The following is a 23,348-nucleotide window of genomic DNA, read 5'->3' on the forward strand; positions in this document are numbered from 1 at the left end:
CACTCTTCATTCAAACAGTCTTTAACAAGGTGAAGCCTGAAGATCAAATTAGCACTACAATTTGAGGCTGCATCCTTTACAAGCACTGAGTCAGGTTGTGTTCACAATGCGAACTAAATAAGTCATCATCCATACTGTTACAGAGGCACACATAATTGATCTGATTTGGGGGAGATGCAGAATTAGTATTCATCTGATGTATTAAAATAGCCCAATATTGTTTATGACTTTGTCTATGTCAGTGTTCTTCAACCGCCAGTCTGCAGACCGATGCCGGTCCACAAAATAATTCTTTTATTTCTGCCGGTCCATAGGTGTAAAAAGGTTGAAGAACACTGGTCTATGTAATATACACCATCAATCCACAACGGCATATAACAAACTTCAAAGTGCCTAATTTCTAAGTGATAATTTTTTCAGATAATACCTTTCTAAGTACCTCTATGGTCTTCAGTTCCAGCCAACCACCAGCCAAATTATTTGAAGGCTTGTTTCTCTTTCTGGCTTTTATTCATCATCAGACCTTAGGTTTTTTTTAAAGTGCTTGTGCTCTATATTCTATGTTTTGTGCAAATCGATGAACTTTTCTTATACAACTTTAAAACTTTTGTGCTTAGCTTTAGCTATTTCTTCATTCTTTTTTTTTAAACCTCGGGAAGGACCTTAAGGTTCAACCAGTTTCGCCCGAAGGCTTTTTCAAGAACGGGTCCTCCCTTTTGTTTTGCTCCACAGCATCCCGACGTGTGTTCTTCTTGAAAAAGCCTTCGGGCGAAACTGGTTGAACCTTAAGGTCCTTCCCGAGGTTTAAAAAAAGAATGAAGAAATAGCTAAAGCTAAGTACAAAAGTTTTAAAGTTGTATAAGAAAAGTTTATCGATTTGTACAAAACATAGAATATAGAGCACAAGCACTTAAAAAAAACCCCCTAAGGTCTGATGATGAATAAAAGCCAGAAAGAGAAACAAGCCTTCAAATAATTTTGCTGGTGGTTGGCTGGAACTGAAGACCATAGAGGTACTTAGAAATGTATTATCTGGAAAAAAGATCACTTAGAAATTAGGCACTTTGAAGTTTATTATATGCCGTTGTGGATTGATGGTGTGAATTAGTATTCATGACATATATTTGCAAGTAGCAAATGCTCTCTCATGCATTTTCATTTGATAGTTTGAAAACCAGACCCTTTAGGTGCACCCCCAGGACAGTGTTGAGAACCACCAATCTAAATAAAATAGGGAAAATGCTAAAGCTCCCAAAGGACAAATGAGCATTATCTGGGCTAAAAGTATCACTTAACCAGAGATTAAATAGTTGAGAAATCAGATATTGAAAAATTCAAGAGCTGGCTGCCAAGTAAGACGCTGTGAATTTCCCTCTGCTATATCCTGGGTGAACTTTGCATATTTTTGTACCTTTTCCATCTTTAAAATGCCTAAACAGTGAGGAAAACAACAGATGCCTGTCTGTCTGCATTCAACAGCTCCGCTTCGCCAGATGGATATTACTAGTTATTTGCAAGCTGCTGCTCGGGGTGTGAGGGCGAGTCCAGTCTTTGGGAGCCTTTGTCCAGCCTGGAAGGACCACCAAGAACTTAGCAATCTGTAAAGCAGTAAGACGAGGTGGAGAAGAATGTGATACTATGGACAATGCCCAGTTGCTGGATTCCCAGCAGTATGGAGGCATCCTGAATTGAGGTCGGGTGAGCCTCTTCAGTACTGGGAGCGACAGCAGAATTTCAAGAACTGGAAATGGCTTTGTCTCCCCTCTGCGCCTGAAGTCATGCGCCGGACCGTCTCCCAAGGTGCAACAAAATATTATCAAGGCTCAAAAGCTAGAACTAATTTCTGAGCAAAATATATCTCTATAATAAAACCCTAAGCCGCGCATGCGCACTTCCACTTGCTTGTTGCGTATGTCCGTGGCCTCAAGAAGTGCGCATGCGTGACTACAACTGCCCCACACTCGCGGTCCTTTTTGCATTCCAGTGGTAGCAACTGAGTGGTGGAGAGCAGCCCCGCTCCACCCGTTGACCCTTCACAAACCTCCCGGCTCCAGCAGCGTAGGCAGCACTTTAAACACGCTGCTTTGCGGCCTTCTACTGCCGATTTCCTCTGCCGCGTCTCTGATGACATCATCGGAGACAGACGCGAGAGAGGAAATCGGCAGTAGAAGGCCGCAAAGCAGCGTGTTTAAAGTGCTGCCTACACGGCTGGAGCCCGGAGGTTTGTCGGCGGTGGGAGGGTCAGGAGCAGGCCAGATCGAGCAGAACAACGGCAGTAAAAGAAGGGGGAAGGGCCGAATGAAGCAGGCCAGATCGCGGTAAGAGAAGGGAAAGGGGGGTGGGGGAAATGCTGCTACTGCTACACAGGGACTTGGAGGAGAAGGGAAATACCGCTGCTGCTTCTGCACAGGAAAGGGGGGGGGGAATAGGAGGAAAATGCTGTTGCTGCTGCATAGGGAAGTGGGATGGAAATGCTGCTGCACAGGGAAATGGGGAAAAATGACAGACAGACAGCGGGAGGGAGGGAGACAGAAAGAAAGACACAGGGGCAGGGAGAGGGACAGAAAGACAGACAGAGAAAGGGGGCCAGGGAGAGAGAGTCAGCGGGAGAGAGACAGACAGACATATATTATAGCATCCGTTAATGTAACGGGCTTAATGACTAGATAATAAAACCCTAAGCGGCGCATGCGCACTCCTACCTGCGTGTTCCGTATGTCCGTGGCCGGAAGGAGTGCGCATGCGCGCCTACAACTGCCCCATACTCGCGAAGGGAGAAGATACAGAAACAATGAAAGACTGACAGCCAGCCAGGGAGAGAGACAGTAAGACAGGGGGCCAGGGAAGAGACAGAGACACTTAGGGGGACAGAGACAGAAAGAAAGGGGGGCAGGGAGAGAGATAAAAAACATAAAGTAAGAAAGAAAGAAACGCCTCAGCAACCCATTGTGCTAAAAGTCTACACATCTATTCTAGCACCCGTTAATGTAACGGGCTTAAGTACTAGTATATATATAAAAAAATAGAAGGTCTTTCTCAGCAATCTGTACATATGAAACAAATCTCAAACTTCTTTAATCAGGATAGATTGCTCTTTCAAAGAAAGCTGGAAAATTTTGGTAATTTTACTCATTTGTCTATATGGTATACATTTTTTTCAAGATGAGGCTTGGTTTCTCATGGGTACAAGGTTTGGGTGTTTTCCATCTATAGTTTGTGCTATTTACTAACCAAACTGAGGCTTGGTTTTCAAAATGAGGCTTGCTGATAAGAGACTGGGAGGTTTAGGGCTCCTTTTACTAAGGTGAGCTAGCGTTTTTAGCGCACGCACAAAATTACTGTGCGCTAAACCGCGCGGTATGCTTCTAGAATAATGCCAGCTCAATGCTGGCGTTAAGGTCTAGCGCGTGCGCTATTCCGCGTGCTAAGGCCCTAACGCACCTTAGTAAAAGGAGCCCTTAGTTTTCAGCAGAGAGCTTGCAATTTCCTTTTTACCAAACTGAGGTGTGGGTTTTTAATTAGATGATGTTTTAAAAACTGACATCATACATCTTTGATCCTGTAGCACTAATGCTATTTCTATGCTGCCCTACTGCTTTTTTTGCTACATGTCTACGGTAATTTTTTCTGTGTCAGTAAGTTTAACCCCTGCATCAATTTCAAGTTTATTTTGAAGTTGCTTTAGGTTGAGACATATTAATGTTTTCTATGGCATTTTTGTGTTACATTCAAATAGTTTTCAAACTTGTATAAATAGTATAATATATATAATATTCTTCACTGGCAAATCTAACCCTCATATAGTTTCAAGCTTTCTTTGAATTTTCTGGTGTTTGAGATATATTAGTGGTTCTTATGATATTTTTCATACTTGTGTGATTAATAATATTTGTATACATTCTGTTAGTTATAATCACCTTGCATTTTCTTCATTTTGTGAAGAGTTTAGACACGTTCATTTCTTTACTCTTCAATTTTAAGCTACACTGGCATCAGTATTTGTAAAGGTAATGGGGCCACTTGAGGCCAGCGATCATAAATTATCATCTAACTTTGAAAAAGTAGACTATGATTAAATGGAAAGAATGAAAAAATAAAACCAAACAAACAAAGAAAAAAACCAACACCTGGAGCAGTTGCAAAGGTCAAAAATTTACATCAGGCATGGATGCTAAAAATACCAGACAAATACAGTATATTCTATGTATTAAAAAAAGGAAGAAGACAGACCAAATAACAGCCATCATAGTGAAGTGAAGGAAGCTGTTAGAACGAAAAAAAATCTCTCAGAAAATGGAAGAATCTGACTAAAAATAATAGGAACCACATAAAAAATAGCAAGTCAAACACAACGTGCTGATAAAGAAGGCAAAGAAAGACTTTGAAAAGTAGATTGTGCTGGAGGCAAAAACACTAAGGCCTTCTTTTACGAAACTGCGATAGCAGCTTCTAGCACAGGGAGCCGTGCTGAATGGCCTGCGCTGCTACCGATGCTCATAGGAACTCAATGAGCGTCGGGAGCAGCGCGGGCCATTCAGCGCAGCTCCCCGTGCTAGAAACTGCTATAGCCTAAGTAAAAACTTTTTTTTTTTAGGTATACTGAAAGCAATAAGCTGGTAAAAGAATCAGTTGGACTGCTAGATGACCGGGGGGTTAAAAGGGCACTCAGAGAAGAAAATGCCATAGCAGAGAGATTAAGGCCCATATTCTATACATGGCGCCGTTTTTTTTAAGGCATTGGTAGGCTTAAGATAAATGAAAAATGCTTTTTAAACAACATTTTAAACCAATTTTCAAGGCGCCTATCAGTGCCTAAAGCGTAGACATGACTAACACCAAAAGTGGCATTAGGCGCCAGACAGGTAGGACTGGAAAACCCTGGCCTACATTTCCAGCATCGACCTTTGCTGGAGGCGCGATTCTCTAAATGGCGCTGTCCTGTGACTCAAAATCAAACTCAGGGAATATAAATCTAAAATTTGGTGGATCCACATGATGAACAATTCAATTATATAAATAACTGATCCCCTCCCTGTATCATTTTTAAACTTAATACATTATACGTAAACTAACTTTGGAAGTGCTCAGAACCCGCAGGTAGAGAAGCCGCAAACGGGGACACGCCCTAAAATGCAAACCCCCTTGGTCTATCACTGCACTTCCTCCTACACTGAAAATCTGTTTAATTAATCTTATTATATTATTTTATTCTGATTTTCTTCTTTCATATAAAATGCTTAGTGCTTGAAATTCATGCTTAAGATTTCAATCATTTCATATGAACGCTAAAAAAGTCCATAGCCTGGTGAAGTCAATGAAGCTGACTGTAATGGTACTATCAGGCTCTGACGCGGTTTGTCCTCGCGGGCTGCCTCAGAGAACCCACCACTTCTTGTGACAACCAAGAGGAATATTGCTTCTCCTTCCGTTCTTCAGTGCTGCATTTCCTGTTCTGCATTTCCTGTGTTTAAGTTAAAATGATATAGGGAGGGGATTGGTTATTTATATAATTGAGCTGACCTGTGACTGACATGCGATCAACAGCTGCTTTTACGGCTTAGCAAGTTACAGTGGTATTCTGCATTAACTATTTGACCCCTTGGAAGATAGTCAGTCATTACAATACCTTCTGATCACAAATCAATGTGGCCTTTCCTGCTGACTTTTGGGTCTTGAATGTCCTTGGCCTTGGAGAACCTGAGTGCCACCATTGCATGGACTGTTGTTTTGTCTCATGATCATAGTGGTGTAACCATGTTTCATTAACAGTAACATTCCAAAACGTTGGCACAAGATCACTGAAAATGCTGGAAAATCAACTTGGAAGTGTTCATTTGATGTTGTTTCTCGTCAGCATTTAAACATTTGGGCACCCCACTTGACAGCTTCTGCATACCCAGCTACTCACGGATTATACACCCAACACATTCCCTGGATATCTGTGGTGTCTCAGCAATTGTTTTAGCCGATATCCACCAATCTGCCAAAATCAGGTCATGGACATGGCCAACAATTTCAGGAGTGAGGCCTCCCAGACCTTGCTGCATCTCAGTCTTGAAATCTCCATGCTGAAAGTTTGCACACCAATTCTTTGTTGTGAAGTATGATGAACATTTTGTCACTCAATGTTTGCATCATACATTCATCGATTTCCTTTGGAGATTTCTTCTGCAGAAATAGGAACTTCAGGATGGCTCGGAGCTCCACACTTGAAAATTCAATACTTTTCATTGACACGGTTCAATCAATAATCTGAAACTGACAAAAACACAGAACTACGATTCTGCAAATCGGCACTTTACAAAATAAAATAATACTTTTTTCAGCTGCAATGGCAAAATAACGCTTTAGAAAATTGGTTGGGCCGAGAACTTTTCGGCACCCCCTTGTATGGCGGCTGCCGTCAACAGCGCCATTTAGAGAACTCAGCCCTAAGTGAATTCTTTGCTTCAGTCTTCATTGAGAAAGACGCAGGAGAGATGCCAGTGCCAGAAACAGTGCTGATGAGTCAGAGACGTTGAAACAAATCTGTGTAAACCTGGAAGATGTAATGGGGCAATCTGACAAACTGAAGAGTAGCAAATTGCCTAGACCAGATGGCATACATCCCAGAGTACTGATAGAAAATATAATAATAATTCTGTTCACCACCTTTCCATGAAGAAATTCACCCAAAGCAGATTTTAATTCATTGAATAGTAATCAGATACTCTTAGGCTTAGTAATTGTGCTTGTTTTATGCACAACCTTATGAGCAAGCACCAGTCACTTTAAAAGCACAATAGCAAAGAAAAATTCCTGCCGGGCCGCTATTTGATAATGATGATGGAACAAGATCAGTTACCTCTAATATAAGAAAAGTGCTACCTTTTCCATTTTCATAAGTAGCTACTGTAATAACTTGTTTGTGTTGGGACGGAAGAGTGCTATGATGGTCACAAACTTGTTCTCTTAGCGGCACCATTTGTGCAGGAGACAAAGGACACTGAGCACTTTTCACATTATATTTAAAAAAAAAAAATTTTAATGTTACATTTATGGACATTATTGAATATTTGAAGATATATGCTGGCATTTTGATAATCAAATTTTGACGAGCATATTTATTAAATGTCATTTTATACTCCTTTTTTTGCTTAGTAATTGTGGTAGCTTGGGCAATGAAGTGTTAAGTGACTTGCCCAGAGTCACAAGGAGCAGGCTGGGATCGAACTCACAAACTCAGAGTGCTGAGATGTAGAAGGGACGCTGGGAAGCAGTGATCACAATATGATCTGCTTCAACCTGGACACAGGGGCAAAACATCGATCCAGAACGATGGCCACGGCACTGAACTTCTGAAAAGGGAATTATGAAGGGATGAGACTCATGGTGGGGAAGAAGATTAAGAAGAGGATAAGTGGGGATGGGGGGGGGTTTGGTTCCATGGAATTGTATGTGTGGGTGTGAATGTGTGTGGATGGGATGGATGAATATTCTGTTCTGGAGGTTTTTTTTTTTAACTTCTGTTTCTTTTCCCCCCTAAATATGGAAGGTACTGAACAATCCGTTTTCTGTCTGTTCTTTGCCACCGGTTTTCTTCTCTTGTGGTTGTTGGGGACTGGTCCTGGAGTGGGTACGCGGGGGCCTCGGCCTTCCTCTCTCTCACTTGTACGATGTGTAATTTGTACTTGATACCTTTGTCTCCATATACTGCCTGTACATTGTTGCTTATTATGTATGTTCACTACATAGAAACATAGAAATTGACGGCAGAAAAGGGCCACGGCCCATCTAGTCTGCCCACACTAATGGCCCACCCCCTAACTACCTCCATGAAGAGATCCCACATGCCAATCCCATCTTTTCTTAAAATCTGGCACGCTGCTGGCCTCAATTACCTCTTGTGGAAGATTATTCCAGCGATCAACCACCCTTTCGGTGAAGAAATACTTTCTGGTGTCGCCATGAAATTTCCCCCCCCCCTGATTTTCAAAGGATGCCCTCTTGTTGCCGTGAGTCCTTTAAGGAAAAAAAGATCCTCTTCCACCTCGATACGGCCCGTGACATATTTGAACGTCTCGATCATGTCTCCCCTCTCTCTGTGTTCCTCGAGCGAGTACAGCTGCAACTTACCCAGTTGTTCCTCATACGGGAGATCCTTGAGACCTGAGACCATCCTGGTGGCCATTCGCTGAACCGACTCAACTCTCCGCACATCTTTTTGATAATGCGGCCTCCAGAATTGTACACAGTATTCCAGGTGGGGTCTCACCAAGGATCTGTGTACAACGGCATTATGACCTCGGGCTTACGACTGACGAAACTTCTAAGGATACAGCCCATGATTTGTCTAGCCCTGGATGAAGCTTTCTCCACTTGATTGGCAGTCTTCATGTCTTCGCTAATGATCACCCCTAAGTCACGTTCTGCTACAGTCCTTCCTAGGATCTCACCATTTAGGGTGTAAGTCCTGCATGGATTTTTGCCGCCAAGGTGCATGACTCACTGCTCAAGAAAAATTATTTCAAACAAAAAAAAAAGAAGAGGATACGCACTGTAAAAACACTAGAGCATGCATGGTCCCTTTTTATGGACACAGTCACCGAGGCGCAAAATCTATATATACCTCGTATCAACAAGGGATCCAAGAGGAAAAAGAACAAGGAACTGGCGTGGCTCACTGTAGCAGTGAAGGAAGCGATCAGAGACAAGAAGACTTTGTTTAAGGAATGGAAAAGGTCAAAAACGGACGAAAACTGGAAAAAGCACAAACAACATCAAAGCAGGGGCCAAAAGAGACTACAAGGAAAAAATAACCAAGGAGGCAAAAAACTTCAAAGCCGTTCTTTTGACATATTAAGGGGAAACGACCCGCGAAAGAAGTGGTGGGGCCGTTGGATGACCATGGAATAAAGGGAGTGCTAAAAGAGGACAAAACCATTGCCGACATACTGAACACATTTTTTGTGTCTGTATTTACCGAAGAGGATATACACAACATACCGGAAGCTGAAAGGCTATACGCAGGAAACGAACATGGGAAACTGACAGAGTTGACGGTCAGTCTAGAAGAGGTATGCAGGCAGATTGATAGGCTTACAAACGATAAATCCCCGGGACCGGATGGCATCCATCCGAGGGTAATCATGGGGCTATAGCTGAACTGCTTCAACTAATAGCCAATCTGTCGATCAAATCAGGAAGGATTCCGGAAGACTGGAAAGTGGCGAATGTTATGCCGATCTTCAAGAAAGGTTTGAGGGGAGATCCTGGAAACTACAGACCGGTGAGTCTTACCTCGGTACCGGGGAAGATGGTAGAGGTGCTGATAAAGGACCGCATCATTGATCACCTTGACAGACACAATCTGATGAGAACCAGCCAGCACAGCTTCAGCAAAGGAAGATCTTGCTTGACGAACTTGCTGCACTTCTTCGAGGGAGTAAACAGACAGACAGACAAGGGTGACCCAGTCTACATTGTATATCTGGATTTTCAGAAGGCATTCGACAAGGTTCTACCTAAACAACTACTTCGAAAAATTGCAAGCCATGGAATCAAGGGTGAAATACTCACGTGGATTAAAAACTGGCTGGCGGATAGGAAACGGAGAGTGGGGGTAAATGGACAATACTTGGACTGGAAAAGCATCACGCACGGAGTGCTGCAGGGTTCGGTGCTTGGACCCATGCTCTTCAACATATTTATAAACAACCTGGAAATTGGTACGACGAGTGAGGTGATTAAATTTACAGACGATATAAAGTTATTTAGAGTAATGAAGACGCAAAAGGATTGCGAAGACTTGCAATGGGACATAAACACGTTCGAGAAATGGGCTGCAACATGGCAAATGAGGTTTAACGTGGATAAGTGTAAGGTGATGCATGTCAGTTACAAAAATCTTATACACAAATACAGGATGTCTGGTACAGTACTTGGAGAGACTCTCCCAGGAAAGAGACTTGGGAGTACTGGTCGACAAGTCAATGAAGCCATCTGTGCAACGTGCAGCGGCGGCGAAAAGGGCATATAGAATGCTAGGAATGATTAAGAAGGGAATCACAAACAGAGAAGGTTATCATGCTGCTGTACTGGGCCACCGTACGCCCTCACCTGGAATACTGCGTCCAGCACTGGTCGCCGTACATGAAGGACACAGTACTACTCGAAAGGGTCCAGAGAAGAGCGACTAAAATGGTTAAGGGGCTGAAAGAGTTGCCGTACAGTAAGAGATTAGAGAAACTGGGCCTCTTCTCCCTTGAAAAGAGGAGACTGAGAGGGGACATGATCAAAACATTTAAGATAATGAAGGGAATAGACTTAGTAGATAAAGACAGGTTGTTCACCCTCTCCAAGGTAGAGAGAACGAGAGGGCACTCTAAAGTTAAAAGGGAATAGATTCTATAAAAACGTATTGAAGTTCTTCACCCAGAGAGTGGTAGAAAACTGGAACGCTCTTCCGGAGGCTGTTATAGGGGAAAACACCCTCCAGGGATTCAAAACAAAGTTAGACAAGTTCCTGCTGAACCAGAACGTATGCAGGTAAGGCTAGTCTCAGTTATGGCACTGGTCTTTGACCTAAGGGCCGCTGTGTGAGTGGACTTGCTGGGCACGATGGACCACTGGTCTGACCCAGCAGCGGCAATTCTTATGTTCTTAGCCTGGCAGAGCTATTGTTAGTAATATGCAATTTAACTTTAAAATCAAGCATAGTACCAGAAGTTTGGAGGGTGGCCAATGTATTGCCCATTAAAAAAGGGCTCCAGAGGTTATCTGGGAAATTATAGACTCGTGAGCCTCATGTCGGTGTGGGGCAAAATGGTAGAGACTACTATAAAGAACAAATACGCATGGATTAATGAGAGAAATCCAGCATGGATTTTAGTCAAGGGAAACCATGACTCATCAATCTACTACATTTCATGGAGGGGTCAATAAACCTCTGGATAATGGGTATTGTGTATCTGGATTTTCAAAAGGCATTTGACAAAGTACTTCATGAACGACTCTTGAGAAAATTAGAAAGACATGGTTTGGTTGATAATGTCCTACTGTGAATTAAGAACTGGTTAAAAGATAGAAAACAGAAAGTAGGGTTAAATGCATTCTCAATGGAGAAAGGTAGATAGTGGGGTTCCCCAGGTGCCTGTGATGGGACCGCTGTTTTTTAACATATTTATCACTGATCTAGTGATTAGGACTAACTAGTGAGATTCTAAATAGCTTAGAAGTTTTTGGAACACAACAGCATTGTAAGGCAGGATAGGGGTTAAAGTCCAAGGGTTGACTGTATTACCTCCCCTCTTCAGAACTTGAGCTCTCTCCAAGTTTTCCACAAACATCTGAAAACCTGGCTTTTCTCAAAAAATGTAAGTCTCCCTCCAACTTAGGAATCAAGGAAACTCTTATATCTTGGCATTCCAAGTCCTCTAAATTTTCTTCACACTTCTACCTCTAACCCTCTGTTGTAATTCCTTCCTATTTCTCCTACTGTAAACCGCGTCGAGCTCTACGAACGTGGAGATGATGCGGTATACAAACCTAAGGATTAGATTAGATTACACACATTTGTTTGTTTGTTAGCTAGAGTAGACTGTCTTATTTCCTTGTGTTTTTCCCCCCTTAATTAATGCTCTGTTTATTTCCTGATGAGATCTCTTCTACTGTGGGCTACTAGTATTTTGATGAATGTATTTTCTTTTTTTTAATAAATGTATTTTCTTTGAAGTATATCATGCTTATCAATTATCTTAATTTATAAAGAGAAAATGAAAAAAAAACCCAACAATGTGATGAAAAGAAAGAACCGATAAGTACAAATAATAAAACCACTCTTCCTTAAACTATTCCTTGTATAGTCTTGAAGACCAAGTACCACAAACATATTGCTACAGGCCTGTTGATTTTGCTAGAGATTCACATATGCCAAAATTACATTCAACAGGCTAGAGCAGACATAGGCAAACTATGGCCCATGGGCCATATCCGGCCCACCAAATTTGTCAGGCTGACACAGTGGATACAGGGTCACGAGCCGGAGCAGCTCGCGCCTGGCATGCTCCTGCAGGTTGCCATGCTGATGGACCTTCTCGCTGAGAATAAGGGGACCCGCCGCCGAGAGGAAAGACGCCGGAAGCGGTGCGTGGCTGGGCTGATCCACCGGGAGGGAGGAGGGCAACGCTGGGGGGCGTGGTGTGTGGCGCAACGTGCAGTGCAAGGCGTGCTCTGATTGGCTGAGCCCCACCACTTCGAACTACAATTCCCAGCGTGCCTGCACAGGAAGTGGCGGCAGCCCCAATCACATGGGAAATCAGGCAGAGTGGCTGTCAGGTTGGAGTGTGATTTTTTTGGGGGAAATTCTGGGTTGGGTTAATCCTGCTAGGTGCTGTGGTAGTGGGCTTTGGAGGAGGCTGGAGCCGAGATGGAGGTGCTGTTTGTCTGCGTGAGTACCGGAAAACTGCCTGTTGGCCCAGCTCCCTGCATCCTCTGCCATCACAGCTGCTCCTTCACCTTCCCTGTGTTTTGTTTTTTTTAATTGCTAGTGTTCTAAGCTAGTGAAAGCTGTACGAGCTTGGTGGTTGTGGCTGGGTTTTAGAAGAGCCCCCTCTCCTCCACCTTTTTTTCTTTTTCATTTTCTTTGAATATCCCTCCCCCTCTCAATTTAGAAGAGCCCCCTCTCCTCCACCTTTTTTCCCCTTTCATTTTCTTTGAAGACCCCCCCTGCTCTTGGTACAGCCCCTCTGTCAAATTTAAGAACCCATTGTGGCCCATGAGTCAAAACGTTTGCCCACCCCTGGGCTAGAGTGACATTCTGGCAAAATGAAACAAATAGAGACTAAAATGCAGAAAACCAAAAGCAAAAGGCTGGAAGCTTGGAAAGCCAGTGAACAAAGGGCCGGATTCTGTATACTGCGGCCAAAGTTGCACGAGCAAATCTGTGCATATTGATGATTTGCACACGCAACTTAACTGTTTAACAAGCAAATCAATGCCAATAAACAAGCAGTTATTGGCACCAATTAGAATTTACACACACAGTTTTTTTTAAGTTTATACTATTAGGTTGTGCACATAAATTCCAGCGCATGGATCTCAAAGGGGGTGTGGCTAAATGAGGAGCCTCTAAGATACCAGAGAGGTTTTTTTTTTAAAGTGCTTGTGCTCTATATTCTATGTTTTGTGCAAATCGATGAACTTTTCTTATACAACTTTAAAACTTTTGTGCTTAGCTTTAGCTATTTCTTCATTCTTTTTTTTTAAACCTCGGGAAGGACCTTAAGGTTCAACCAGTTTCGCCCATCAACAGATGAGTCCTAGGCATTCTTAAAAGTTACTAATCCTCTTTTTATATAAACAGTCTGACAAATATCCCTTAAAAAGTGATAAATATCGAGTTCTTTAACATAAAACCCACCAATTATATAAATATGATTTGAAGGTTTGCGTTTTCTTAAGGCAAAAGGACCTCAAGTGTTCATAGCTAACTGGGCTTTTAGAATAATCTTGCCCAGATAGCCAAATGTGACCTATCACTGGTCTTAAAACTTAGGCATACTGTTATAGAATAGGCCCGATCTGCACAGAAATCTGGCACAGGCACTTAGACCTAGTTTTCACAGAAATAAATGCCTACGCCTAAATACCAGTCACGCTGATGAGCGCTACATATGGTTCGATAAACTGCACCTAACTCAGGAAGTTTACAGAATCGTACTAAGCGCCAATTTTTTGAGGCGACGTATATTTATTCATTCAGTCTTCTATACTGTTCTCCCAGGGAAGCTCAGAAGGGCTGACATGAATTTATTCAGGTACTCAATTTTTTTTCCCTGTCTATCCCAGCGGGCTCGCAACGTACCTGGGACAATGGGGGGAGGGGATTAAGCGACTTGCCCTGGGTCACAAGTAGCAGCGTGGGTTTGAACCCACAACTTCAGAGTGCAGAGGCTGTAGCTTTAACCACGGCGCCACACCCTCCCCTATCTAGAAGTCACCCCAAAGTGTACAAAAGCTACTACTTACCCAGTTGTCCCTATATCACTGCTCTCCTTGGAACCATCATCATCACCAAACTGTTGGGGCAAGATTGATGTAGCTGCTGAGTTGTCCATCTCTCTATCAAGAAGCAAAGACAAGAATTTGGTTAACTTTTTTTCCCCAGAATTGCTTACTGATTTTACAAGGAGACTTGCATAAGAGTGCGAAACAGATAGCATACAGTAGTTGCATAACCACAAAGGCACTCGGGTACCAAATCTGAATTAACAACCCCCCCCCTACTCTCTCACCATTGGAAACCCTCTCCCTCCCTGAAGGAAATGTTAACTTTAAACTGCACTGTCTTGTACATTGAAGTCTATCACTCACCCAGAGCAAATAAAGCTATAGCAGTTTCCACAAATACAGTGATAAGAGCAGAGAAGCAACTCCAGTCCTTAAGGGTTGCAAGCCATTCAGGTTTCTAAGATAATCCACACTGAATAGGCATAAGATGCATTTGCAGGTACTATCGCTACCATATCCAAATGCAACTCATATATATCCAGTGTGGATATCCTACAAACTCAATTAGCTTGGAGCACTTAGAAACTGGGCTTGCACAGATTAGAACATAAATTGGATTAGAGCCTAAACGTATTCTTTATGGCTATGCAAATTTTAAATTTGCCAGTGATGCTGATATTAAGATGCAATTTAGAAAATGACACGGGGCAAATTTTTCCCTGTCCCCATGGGAACTCATTTTCCTGTCCCATCCCGGCTAGTTCTTTTCATGTCCCTGCCCTATTCCTGCAAGCTCTGTCCTCATCTACACAAGCCTCAAACATTTTAAAATCATAAGTAGCAACATTCTAGAGCTCAGATTGTGATGTCATAATGCCTCATTCCACCAATGCTTGAGCTCCGTCCTCATCTGCACAAGCCTCAAACACTTAAACATCATAAGTAGCAATGTTTTAGAGCTCAGATTGTGATGTCATAATGCCTCATTCCACCAATGCCTGAGCTCCGTCCTCATCTGCACAAGCCTCAAACACTTAAAAATCATAAGTAGCAACGTTCTAGAGCTCAGATTGTGATGTCATAATGCCTCATTCCACCAATGCCTGAGCTCCGTCCTCAATTGCACAAGCCTCAAACACTTTAACATCATAAGTAGCAACGTTCTAGAGCTCAGATTGTGATGTCATAATGCCTCATTCCACCACTGCCTAAGCTCTATCCTCATCTGCACAAGCCTCAAACACTTTAAAATCATAAGTGTTTGAGGCTTGTGTGATTAAGGCAGAGCTTTCAGGAATGGGGCAGGACAGGGACAAAACTCACGGGGATGGGATGGGGAAATAAGAGTTCCTGCGGGGATGGGGACAAATTCTCTAATGCAATTTATTAGCCTAATAAGACATAGTGGAATACAGTTTTTGGAAGGGTCAAGTATACCATAAGAAGTTGCCTCCACTGGGTCAGACCAGAGGTCCATCACGCCCAGCAGTCCACACCCGCGGCGGCCCATCAGGTCCATGACCTGTCAAAGTGGTCCCTGCCTCATCCTATAACCTATCACTACTTCTGTCCATACCCCTCAATCCCCTTATCCTTCAGGAATTTATCCAAACCTTCGTTGAATTTATCAAACTCTTCTTTGAATCCCTGTAATGTCTTCTGCCCTATCACAACCTCCGGGAGTGCGTTCCACGTGTCCACCACTCTCTGGGTGAAGAAGAACTTCCTGGCATTGGTTCTAAACCTGTCCCCTTTCAGTTTCTCCGAGTGCCCCCTTGTACTTGTTGTTCCCCACAGTCTGAAGAATCTGTCCCTGTCTACCTTATCTATGCCTTTCAGGATCTTGAAAGTTTCTATCATGTCTCCTCTAAGTCTCCGCTTTTCCAGGGAAAACAGCCCCAACTTTTCTAGCCTGTCGGCATATGAAAAGTTTTCCATACCTCTTATCATTTTCGTCGCTCTTCTCTGGACCCCCTCAAGCATTGCCATGTCCTTCTTGAGGTACGGCGACCAATACTGGACACAGTACTACAGATGCGGGCGTACCAATGCACGATACAGTGGCATGATGACTTCCTTTGTCCTTGCATAAATAGGGGGGCGCCCAAGATTTTGATGCCTAGTGGTCCCTAAGTCCAATTTAGATGCTGCTAGGCATGATTCTATAAACGGTGCCTAACTAAAGATTGACAGCCGCAATGCGCCACGACCCTCGGAGTCTATTTTTTAGGCGCCGTTTATAGAATCAGGGTCTCTGAGGGTAATTCTCTGCAGATCGCCTAAAGTTAGGTGCTGGGATGAGGTACGTTAAGCACAGAAAAACAGATTCTGTAATTGGGGGCCTAAAAAGATAGGCGCCTACAGTAAGGCACCTATTTCATGCAATCACACTTAGGCACCCATTACAGCAGCCAACAAACTAGTTGCAGACCCTCCCCTGTAAATTACAAGTAGATATTACATTTTAAAGGCAGCCTTCTCCCTGCAGTGTACTTATAGAACTATGAAAAAAAGCTTGTGTTACTAGGACACTGGCACTTCTGTTGGCAAACTAAACTAGCAAAACTGAAGCGCAAGACAAAAATAAAATAAGAAAAATATAAAGCCATATGCAATCTAGTAACAGATCAATTTAATGAAGAGACCTGCACTTCTGTTTCAATTGTATACTGTATATAACAAGTGCATTTGTGTACAAATGGAGAGACAGACAGACAGATGGAAGGAGTTGAGTACAATATGCCAAAAATTTTTTAGTTCAGTGAGTTGAACGTACCAGGTTTAGGAACCCGACTGTGTAGGATCTCTAGTATCTTAGAGGCTCAATAATTTCTATGATACTTTGTGTGTCAAAGTGCTTTAAAAATGAGTTCCTTAGTATTTTGTACAGTGCTAGAGAAAATGCATTTCTGTTTCTATTTTCTGTGTTATACTGCAGAGTCCAGCTTCTTGGAGTTTCTAGTTCAGTTTATGTCTATACATTTCTATTTCGTGATCATTTGTTCTGTATTTGGCGAGGTTTTACCATATTTTTCATATGTGATCGAGATAAGGTACTTTGTGAGCATGTATGTTCTGTGAAAGGATCTGTACATAAAAACATAATATTTGCCACACTGGGATAGACGGAAGGTCCATCAATCTCAGTATCCTGTTTCCAACAGTGGCCAACCGAGGTCACAGGTACCTGGCAGGATCCCAAGGAGTAAAACAGATTTTATGCTGCTTATCCTTGGAATAAGAAGTGTATTTCCGCAAGCCATCTCAATAACGGCCCACGGATTTCTCTTTTAGGAAATGATTCAAACCTTTTTAAAACCCTGTTAAGCTAATTGATTTCACCACATTCTCTGGCAACAAATTCCAGAGTTTAATTACACGCTGAGTAAAGAAATATTTTCTCCGGTTTGTAGGACCCTGCTTGTTCCATTTTCCTGGCAAGAGTTGTGTTCTAGGGACATTTGCAGGGCTACCTTTTCATAGACTTTTTGGCCCTGCATGTGAGTACTGGCACTTACTTTACTAGACAAAAAGCACTGGTTCTAACCATATAATCATAGCATTATAAATACAGTGCTACGGGAGTGAAAAGAAAATGTCCTAGACTGTAGAGGCATGTTATATTCTGACAGATGCTGTGTAACAAAACAATGGGATTTAAGTAGGCTCTGAATAATAAATGAAAGTGATCACTGAGCTCTGAATTGGGAGCATTATAGACCACTTTAATTGGTAGCGCAGTGATGCCAAGGATCAAGAATATAATCACCCTTGATAACATAAAAATAAATTGAGAGCAATTTTATATAGTGTCATATAGAAATTATACCGATGGATCAACTGCCAAGGAAACTAAACCTTCAGGAGACTGTCGATTCCTAGGTTACCAATATACCGTATTTACCGGCGTATAAGACGACTGGGCGTATAAGACGACCCCCCAACTTTTACAGTTAAAATATAGAGTTTGTTATATACTCGCCATATAAGACTACCCCTTCTTCCGCACACCTTCTGCACAACAAATAAAACTTAAAAGAACATCAGAATTTATTTCAACAATTTTAATTAATTCACTAAAGCTGAATAGAACAATAAACCCATGGGAGCTGCCATGCTATTTGTTTTCTAAACTGTTAACCAAACTGAAACTGTCAATGATAGAAGGAAGATAACACATAGAGGGAGAGAGCAAGTGCCGGGCAAGTCCCTAGCAAGTTTGCTGGCCTGACAGTTTCCCTTTAAAAGCCTTCAAAAGCCTCCTGTTCGCCCCCGCAACTTCCTTAAGGGCTAGACTCCACACACGGCCGCATGTGCGAGAGACGTAGTCAAGAGAAAAGGGGTGGGGCCAGAGCGCTGCTGCTTCCCGCTGCGCAGGATGAAGGAGATGGCACCCTTGTCACACTGATGTCCCGCCATGGCCCCGCTGATGTCCCGGCAGGTTTACTAGTACCGTAAGCACCGTAAGGAGGTAAGGAAGGAGATGTTAGGGCATGTAAAGTAAGGGCATGTAAACAGTACCTGGCGTATAAGACGACCCCCGACTTTGGGGAGGATTTTAAGGTACTGAAAAGTCGTCTTATACGCCGGCAAATACGGTACATTCTCCAAAGCAATAATGTCACAAACAGTGATGTCTCCATACCCCAAATTTTAGGGTAGCAATACAGGGGCAAAGAGATGAGATGGGTGGAGGGAGTTTCACAAATAAAATTTGCAATATAGAAAATATATAGATATGAGAAAAATCATAGTTAACCATTTAGCATCACTGTGTTCATAAGAATATAAAAATTTCTGCAGCTGGGTCAGACCAGTGGTCCATCATGCCCAGCAGTCCGCTCTCACGGCAGCCCTTAGGTCAAAGACCAGTGCCCTAATTCAGTCTAGCCTTACCTGCGTACGTTCTGGTTCAGCAGGAACTTGTCTAACTTTGTGTTGAATCCCTGGAGGGTGTTTTCCCCTATAACAGCCTCGGGAAGAGCATTCCAGTTTTCTACCACTCTCTAGGTGAAGAAGAACTTCCTTACATTTGTACGGAATCTATCCCCTTTCAACTTTAGAGAGTTCATCGTGTATTCAGTGCCTCGCAAACTGCACACTAAACGTGGTGGCCACGACTCAAGGCATGTGGAAATGCGTGGACATCAACGTGATGATGTCACATTCATGTGTGAAGGCCCTCTAATGGGGCCCTGAGCTGCTAGTGGGGGGTGCTGGAAGGAAAGACGAGCAGAAAGGAAAGGCGCTGCCTAGAAAGCTCGGGTTCAACATGAAACAGGATAGCTTCTGTAGCAAAAAACATGCTCTTTCAAATGATATAAAAAACAAAACAAAAAAAACCCTACACATTAGAGATATTTGAATCTGAAAACCAGTGAAAAATTGCATTTACGCATAAAGCCATATTTTTTGGATGGTCATATCTTCAGCTACACTTGACTGTAAAAGCTCATATTGCAAATCTTGGAAGTACCTCATGGTACATGTCTGCTGGTAAAGCTGTGCCCTCAGCTGACTTAACCTACCAGCAGCAGTATGGAGTCAAACTTTGCCAAAAATTTTCGTTCGTGAATTTTTTTGCCTACTTTGCTGACCTGTAGAAATGGAAGCACGTTCGCAAAAGATTTCAAACTTGGCACAGAAACTTGCCCCGAGGTGTTGTACCAAACGGCAATATTTCAGACTCCTAGGTAGTTTCCTTCTGCCGCAGCGCTTAAGAAACGTTGGCGTTTTAGGTCACACGAGGCGTGGGAGTGGATCGTTTGCTTTTGTTCAACCACCCCTAGCTCCTGACCAAATTGAGGTAGAGCCAAAAATTTTTTTTTTACAGAGTTTCATTTGAGACCCTAGACAACACCCCTGTAAAATTTGGTTGGATTTCAAGGGGGCCGCACGCGGAATGACCCTATTGAATGTACCCCTTGCCGCAAGGGGCATGTCCTGTAGGCAGTCAGCCGGTGCCTCGCCGCCTCCTCCTCAGCACACCTGGAATCTCGGGCGGCACACAGTTTGCAATACACTGTTGTGTTCGATATACCACCCCATTGACACAGCCACCTGAGCAGTTCACAATCTAACTGTGTTACAACTTTAAGAGTAACACCAAACACACAACCACAGTGGCTCACACAGGTCTAGAATGGAAAACAGTCCGAACAGTGTATGTGACAGCGTTAAAGAAAATTTTGATTTACGCAGCACAACTGCCCAGGATGTCAAAGGGCAGGGAACGTGTCTCTGATCCATAAGGTGTCACAGTTAGGTCAACCCAGCGACGACGCACTAATCTCAGGGCTGTGGCTGTAGGGTACCCGGAAATGAATGGACATCAATACAATGCGTGACATCATAATGCCGATGTCTGCGCATGTGCAGATGTCCTCCAGCCACGACCCTGTGTCTCCTATTATCGTCAGTGGGGGGGGGGGGGGGGGGGAGGTGGCTGCAGAAGGAGAGGTGAGGAGGAACAGAGGCGCTGGCTGACTGACTACAGCATGTGCCTCTCGCCTCAAGAGACACACCCTGTAAGCAGTCAGCCGGCACTGGTGTCTCTCCTCCTTGCCGGCATCTGGAATTTGCTGGAGCACACAGTTTGTGATACACTCAGCTAACCTCTCTGTTCGTTGCTGTAGGAAAAAAACAGGGAATGGCAGAGCCTAACTGTCCTACTGATGTATTGGAAAAGGATGATAGCCAAGAACAGAGCTACACAAGGAGTAAGACCCAACAGTTTGAATTCAGAAATATCCTGGTCTGGGATCTTATGATTATGAATGGTTATATGGGAGTGTGGTTAAAACTGCAGCCTCGGCACCCTGAGGTTGCAGGTTCAAACCCAAGCTGCTCCTTGTGACCCTGGGTAAGTCACCTAATCCCCCCATTGCCCCGGGTACATTAGATAGATTGTGAGCCCACCAGGACAGATAGGGAAAAATGCTCAAGTACCTGAATAAATCCATTTGAACCGTTCTGAGCTCCCCTGGGAGAACAGTATAGAAAAAGTAACTAAGTACCCCCCCCTTTTTCTAAGAGCATCAAAGCTGTTAAACCGTGTTATAGTTTTGTAAAAGGGGGGTGTGTGTGTGTAAGTATTTAGGGTTTGTAAATTGTAGTGGTCAGCGCTGTTAAGTTAGTCTCATTCTTTGAGGAAACTAGGTAACTGATGCTCTTTTCTGTATGTTAAGAGTCACCACACCAGCATCTATTGTTTCTGTGAAATGCTGACAGCAAAACCCACGTGAGGTTCTGGAGCTGAGCATTGCAATGACGTTTTCCCATGTCACTATGCAGTTTTCGTACCTAGAGCTTCGATTATGTAACTTGAGTCCTGAATCACTAAGAGTTGCTTTTTTCTAGTTATTGTACCATATGAACATAAGAATGGCCTTACTGGGTCTGACCAATGGTCCTTCAAGCCCAGTAGCCCGTTCTCACGGTGGCCAATCCAGGTCCCTAGTACCTGGCCAAACCCCAAGGAGTAGCAACATTCCATTCAGAATCCTAAAGAATAGCAAGATTCTGGAATCCCAAAGAGTAACAAAAGATTCTGGAACCTCAAAGAGTATCAACCGATCCAGGGCAAGCAGTGGCTTCCCCCATGTCTTTCTCAATAACAGACTATGGACTTTTCCTCCAGGAACTTGTCCAAACCTTTCTTAAAACAGCTAAGCTATCCGCTTTTACCACAACCTCTCTATAAATACATGCTCACCACTACTTCTTCCATCAAAACATGCATCAAATAAAACAGAACACTGCATTTTCTGTAATCCTGATCCTAACAAACTGTATTGCCACATGTTTTTCTCAATTTCTCCTGGTTTTTGAAACAAAAATCTAATGCCCTTGCTGCTGCAAATTTATGCTTAGAAAACATTGTGGGGGTTGAAAAGTTAGATTACCTCATGCGCTGAAGCAGATAAACTGTGGTAGGCAGCTTTGTCCTATGAGAAGTGCAAAGAAGATTCACTATATTTAAACAGTGTGCGAAGAAGATGATGCACTACACTTGAACAGCCTACTGCAGTCAAATTCCGGACTTTTCTGGAGAGAGAGTGAGAGGTCCAGTTCTAAGCCGTGTCTTTACTAACTTAGAACTGGACAACTTTAAAGAAAGAAAAATTGTGCTTTTTTTCACCTCATTCCCTGAAGAAAGTATGTGAAGCTTGATACACGTCAGAGGAGGTGTAACTGCAAATATAAGTAATCCTTAATATTAAGAAGAAAAACTGTTGAACACGTATTTATTTAGCTGCTTAGAAAAATAGTGGGCTCCTTTTACGAAGCAGCGTTAGCAGTTTAACACGCATAATGGCGCACGCTAATTTGTCGGCCGCGCTAGCCGCTACCGCCTCCTCTTGAGCAGGCAGTAGTTTTTCGGCTAGCACAGGGGTTAGCGCGCGCTAAAAAGGTGCGTGCGATAAAGCCGCTAACGCGGCTTCGTAAAAGGAGCCCAGTATATAGTTAAAAAATTCACAAAAAAGAAGTGGAATCAATGATGCGTGCCCCAGCAAAGGTTATACTACCTGGCTAGTACTCTGACGATTCCTGAAGATCGATTGACTACCTCAAGGTGTGCACCATAATATGCTGTATGAATGTCATATATTATAGCCGGAAATTACAGTAAGTGTGATTTATTAATAACTGAATGGATTCGATAAAATTGAGCAAGAAACATCGTTGTTCACATTGTCAAAAGTGACACAGACAAGAGGTCATGGACTGAGGCTGAAGGGCAGCAGGCTCAGGACAAATGTCAGGAAGTTCTATTTCACACAGCGAGTGGTGGACGCTTGGAATGCTCTCCCAGAGGAGGTGGTGACGGAGACTACCATTCTGGGTTTCAAGCGTAAGTTGGATGCACACCTCCTTGCAAATCACATTGAGGGATATGGGTAATCAGGGTCTCCATCTGGGAGCACCTGGCTTGGCCTCCGCGTGTGCGGGTCGCCAGAATAGACGGACCTAAAGTCTGATCCGGTGAAGGCGTTTCTAGTACAGTATTGGGGTTCAAGAAGGGATTGGGCAACTTTCTGAAGAAAAGGGGATAGAAGAGTACGGATAGAGGACTACTACACTGGTCCTGGACCTGATGGGCCTCTGCGTATGCGGACTGCTGGGCATGATGGACCTCTGGTCTGACCCAGCGGAGGCACTGCTTATGTGATCAGTTAAGCATTCTATTTCTACTAGCACTTGAAGGATTTAAAAGTTAGGTCCCCCACCATCAATAGAAACTCATCAAGACTTTCACATTTTTGAAATATTGCCTGTGTGTAATATTTTCCCACCTTGTCACATTCAAACAAAACGCATTCAAATGCACTCCGGGACAGATACACAAAGCATTTTTA

At 43.2% G+C, this 23,348-nt stretch overlaps 1 protein-coding gene across 4 annotated transcripts in view; it reads right to left on the reverse strand.

The window, feature by feature from the left end:
* Positions 1 to 23,348, reverse strand: part of HMG20A (high mobility group 20A) — a 79,822-nt gene that overhangs the window by 55,972 nt on the left and 502 nt on the right. For all 4 annotated transcript variants that reach the window (XM_033920862.1, XM_033920861.1, XM_033920863.1 and 1 more), the window contains exon 2: positions 14,008 to 14,100. In XM_033920862.1, the coding sequence (XP_033776753.1) occupies positions 14,008 to 14,096 (89 nt within the window). In that variant the 5' untranslated portion in view covers positions 14,097 to 14,100. The remainder of the gene's footprint in view (positions 1 to 14,007; positions 14,101 to 23,348) is intronic.

Source organism: Geotrypetes seraphini, chromosome 14 (genome assembly GCF_902459505.1).
Source record: "Geotrypetes seraphini chromosome 14, aGeoSer1.1, whole genome shotgun sequence".
NCBI classification, from domain to species: domain Eukaryota; kingdom Metazoa; phylum Chordata; class Amphibia; order Gymnophiona; family Dermophiidae; genus Geotrypetes; species Geotrypetes seraphini.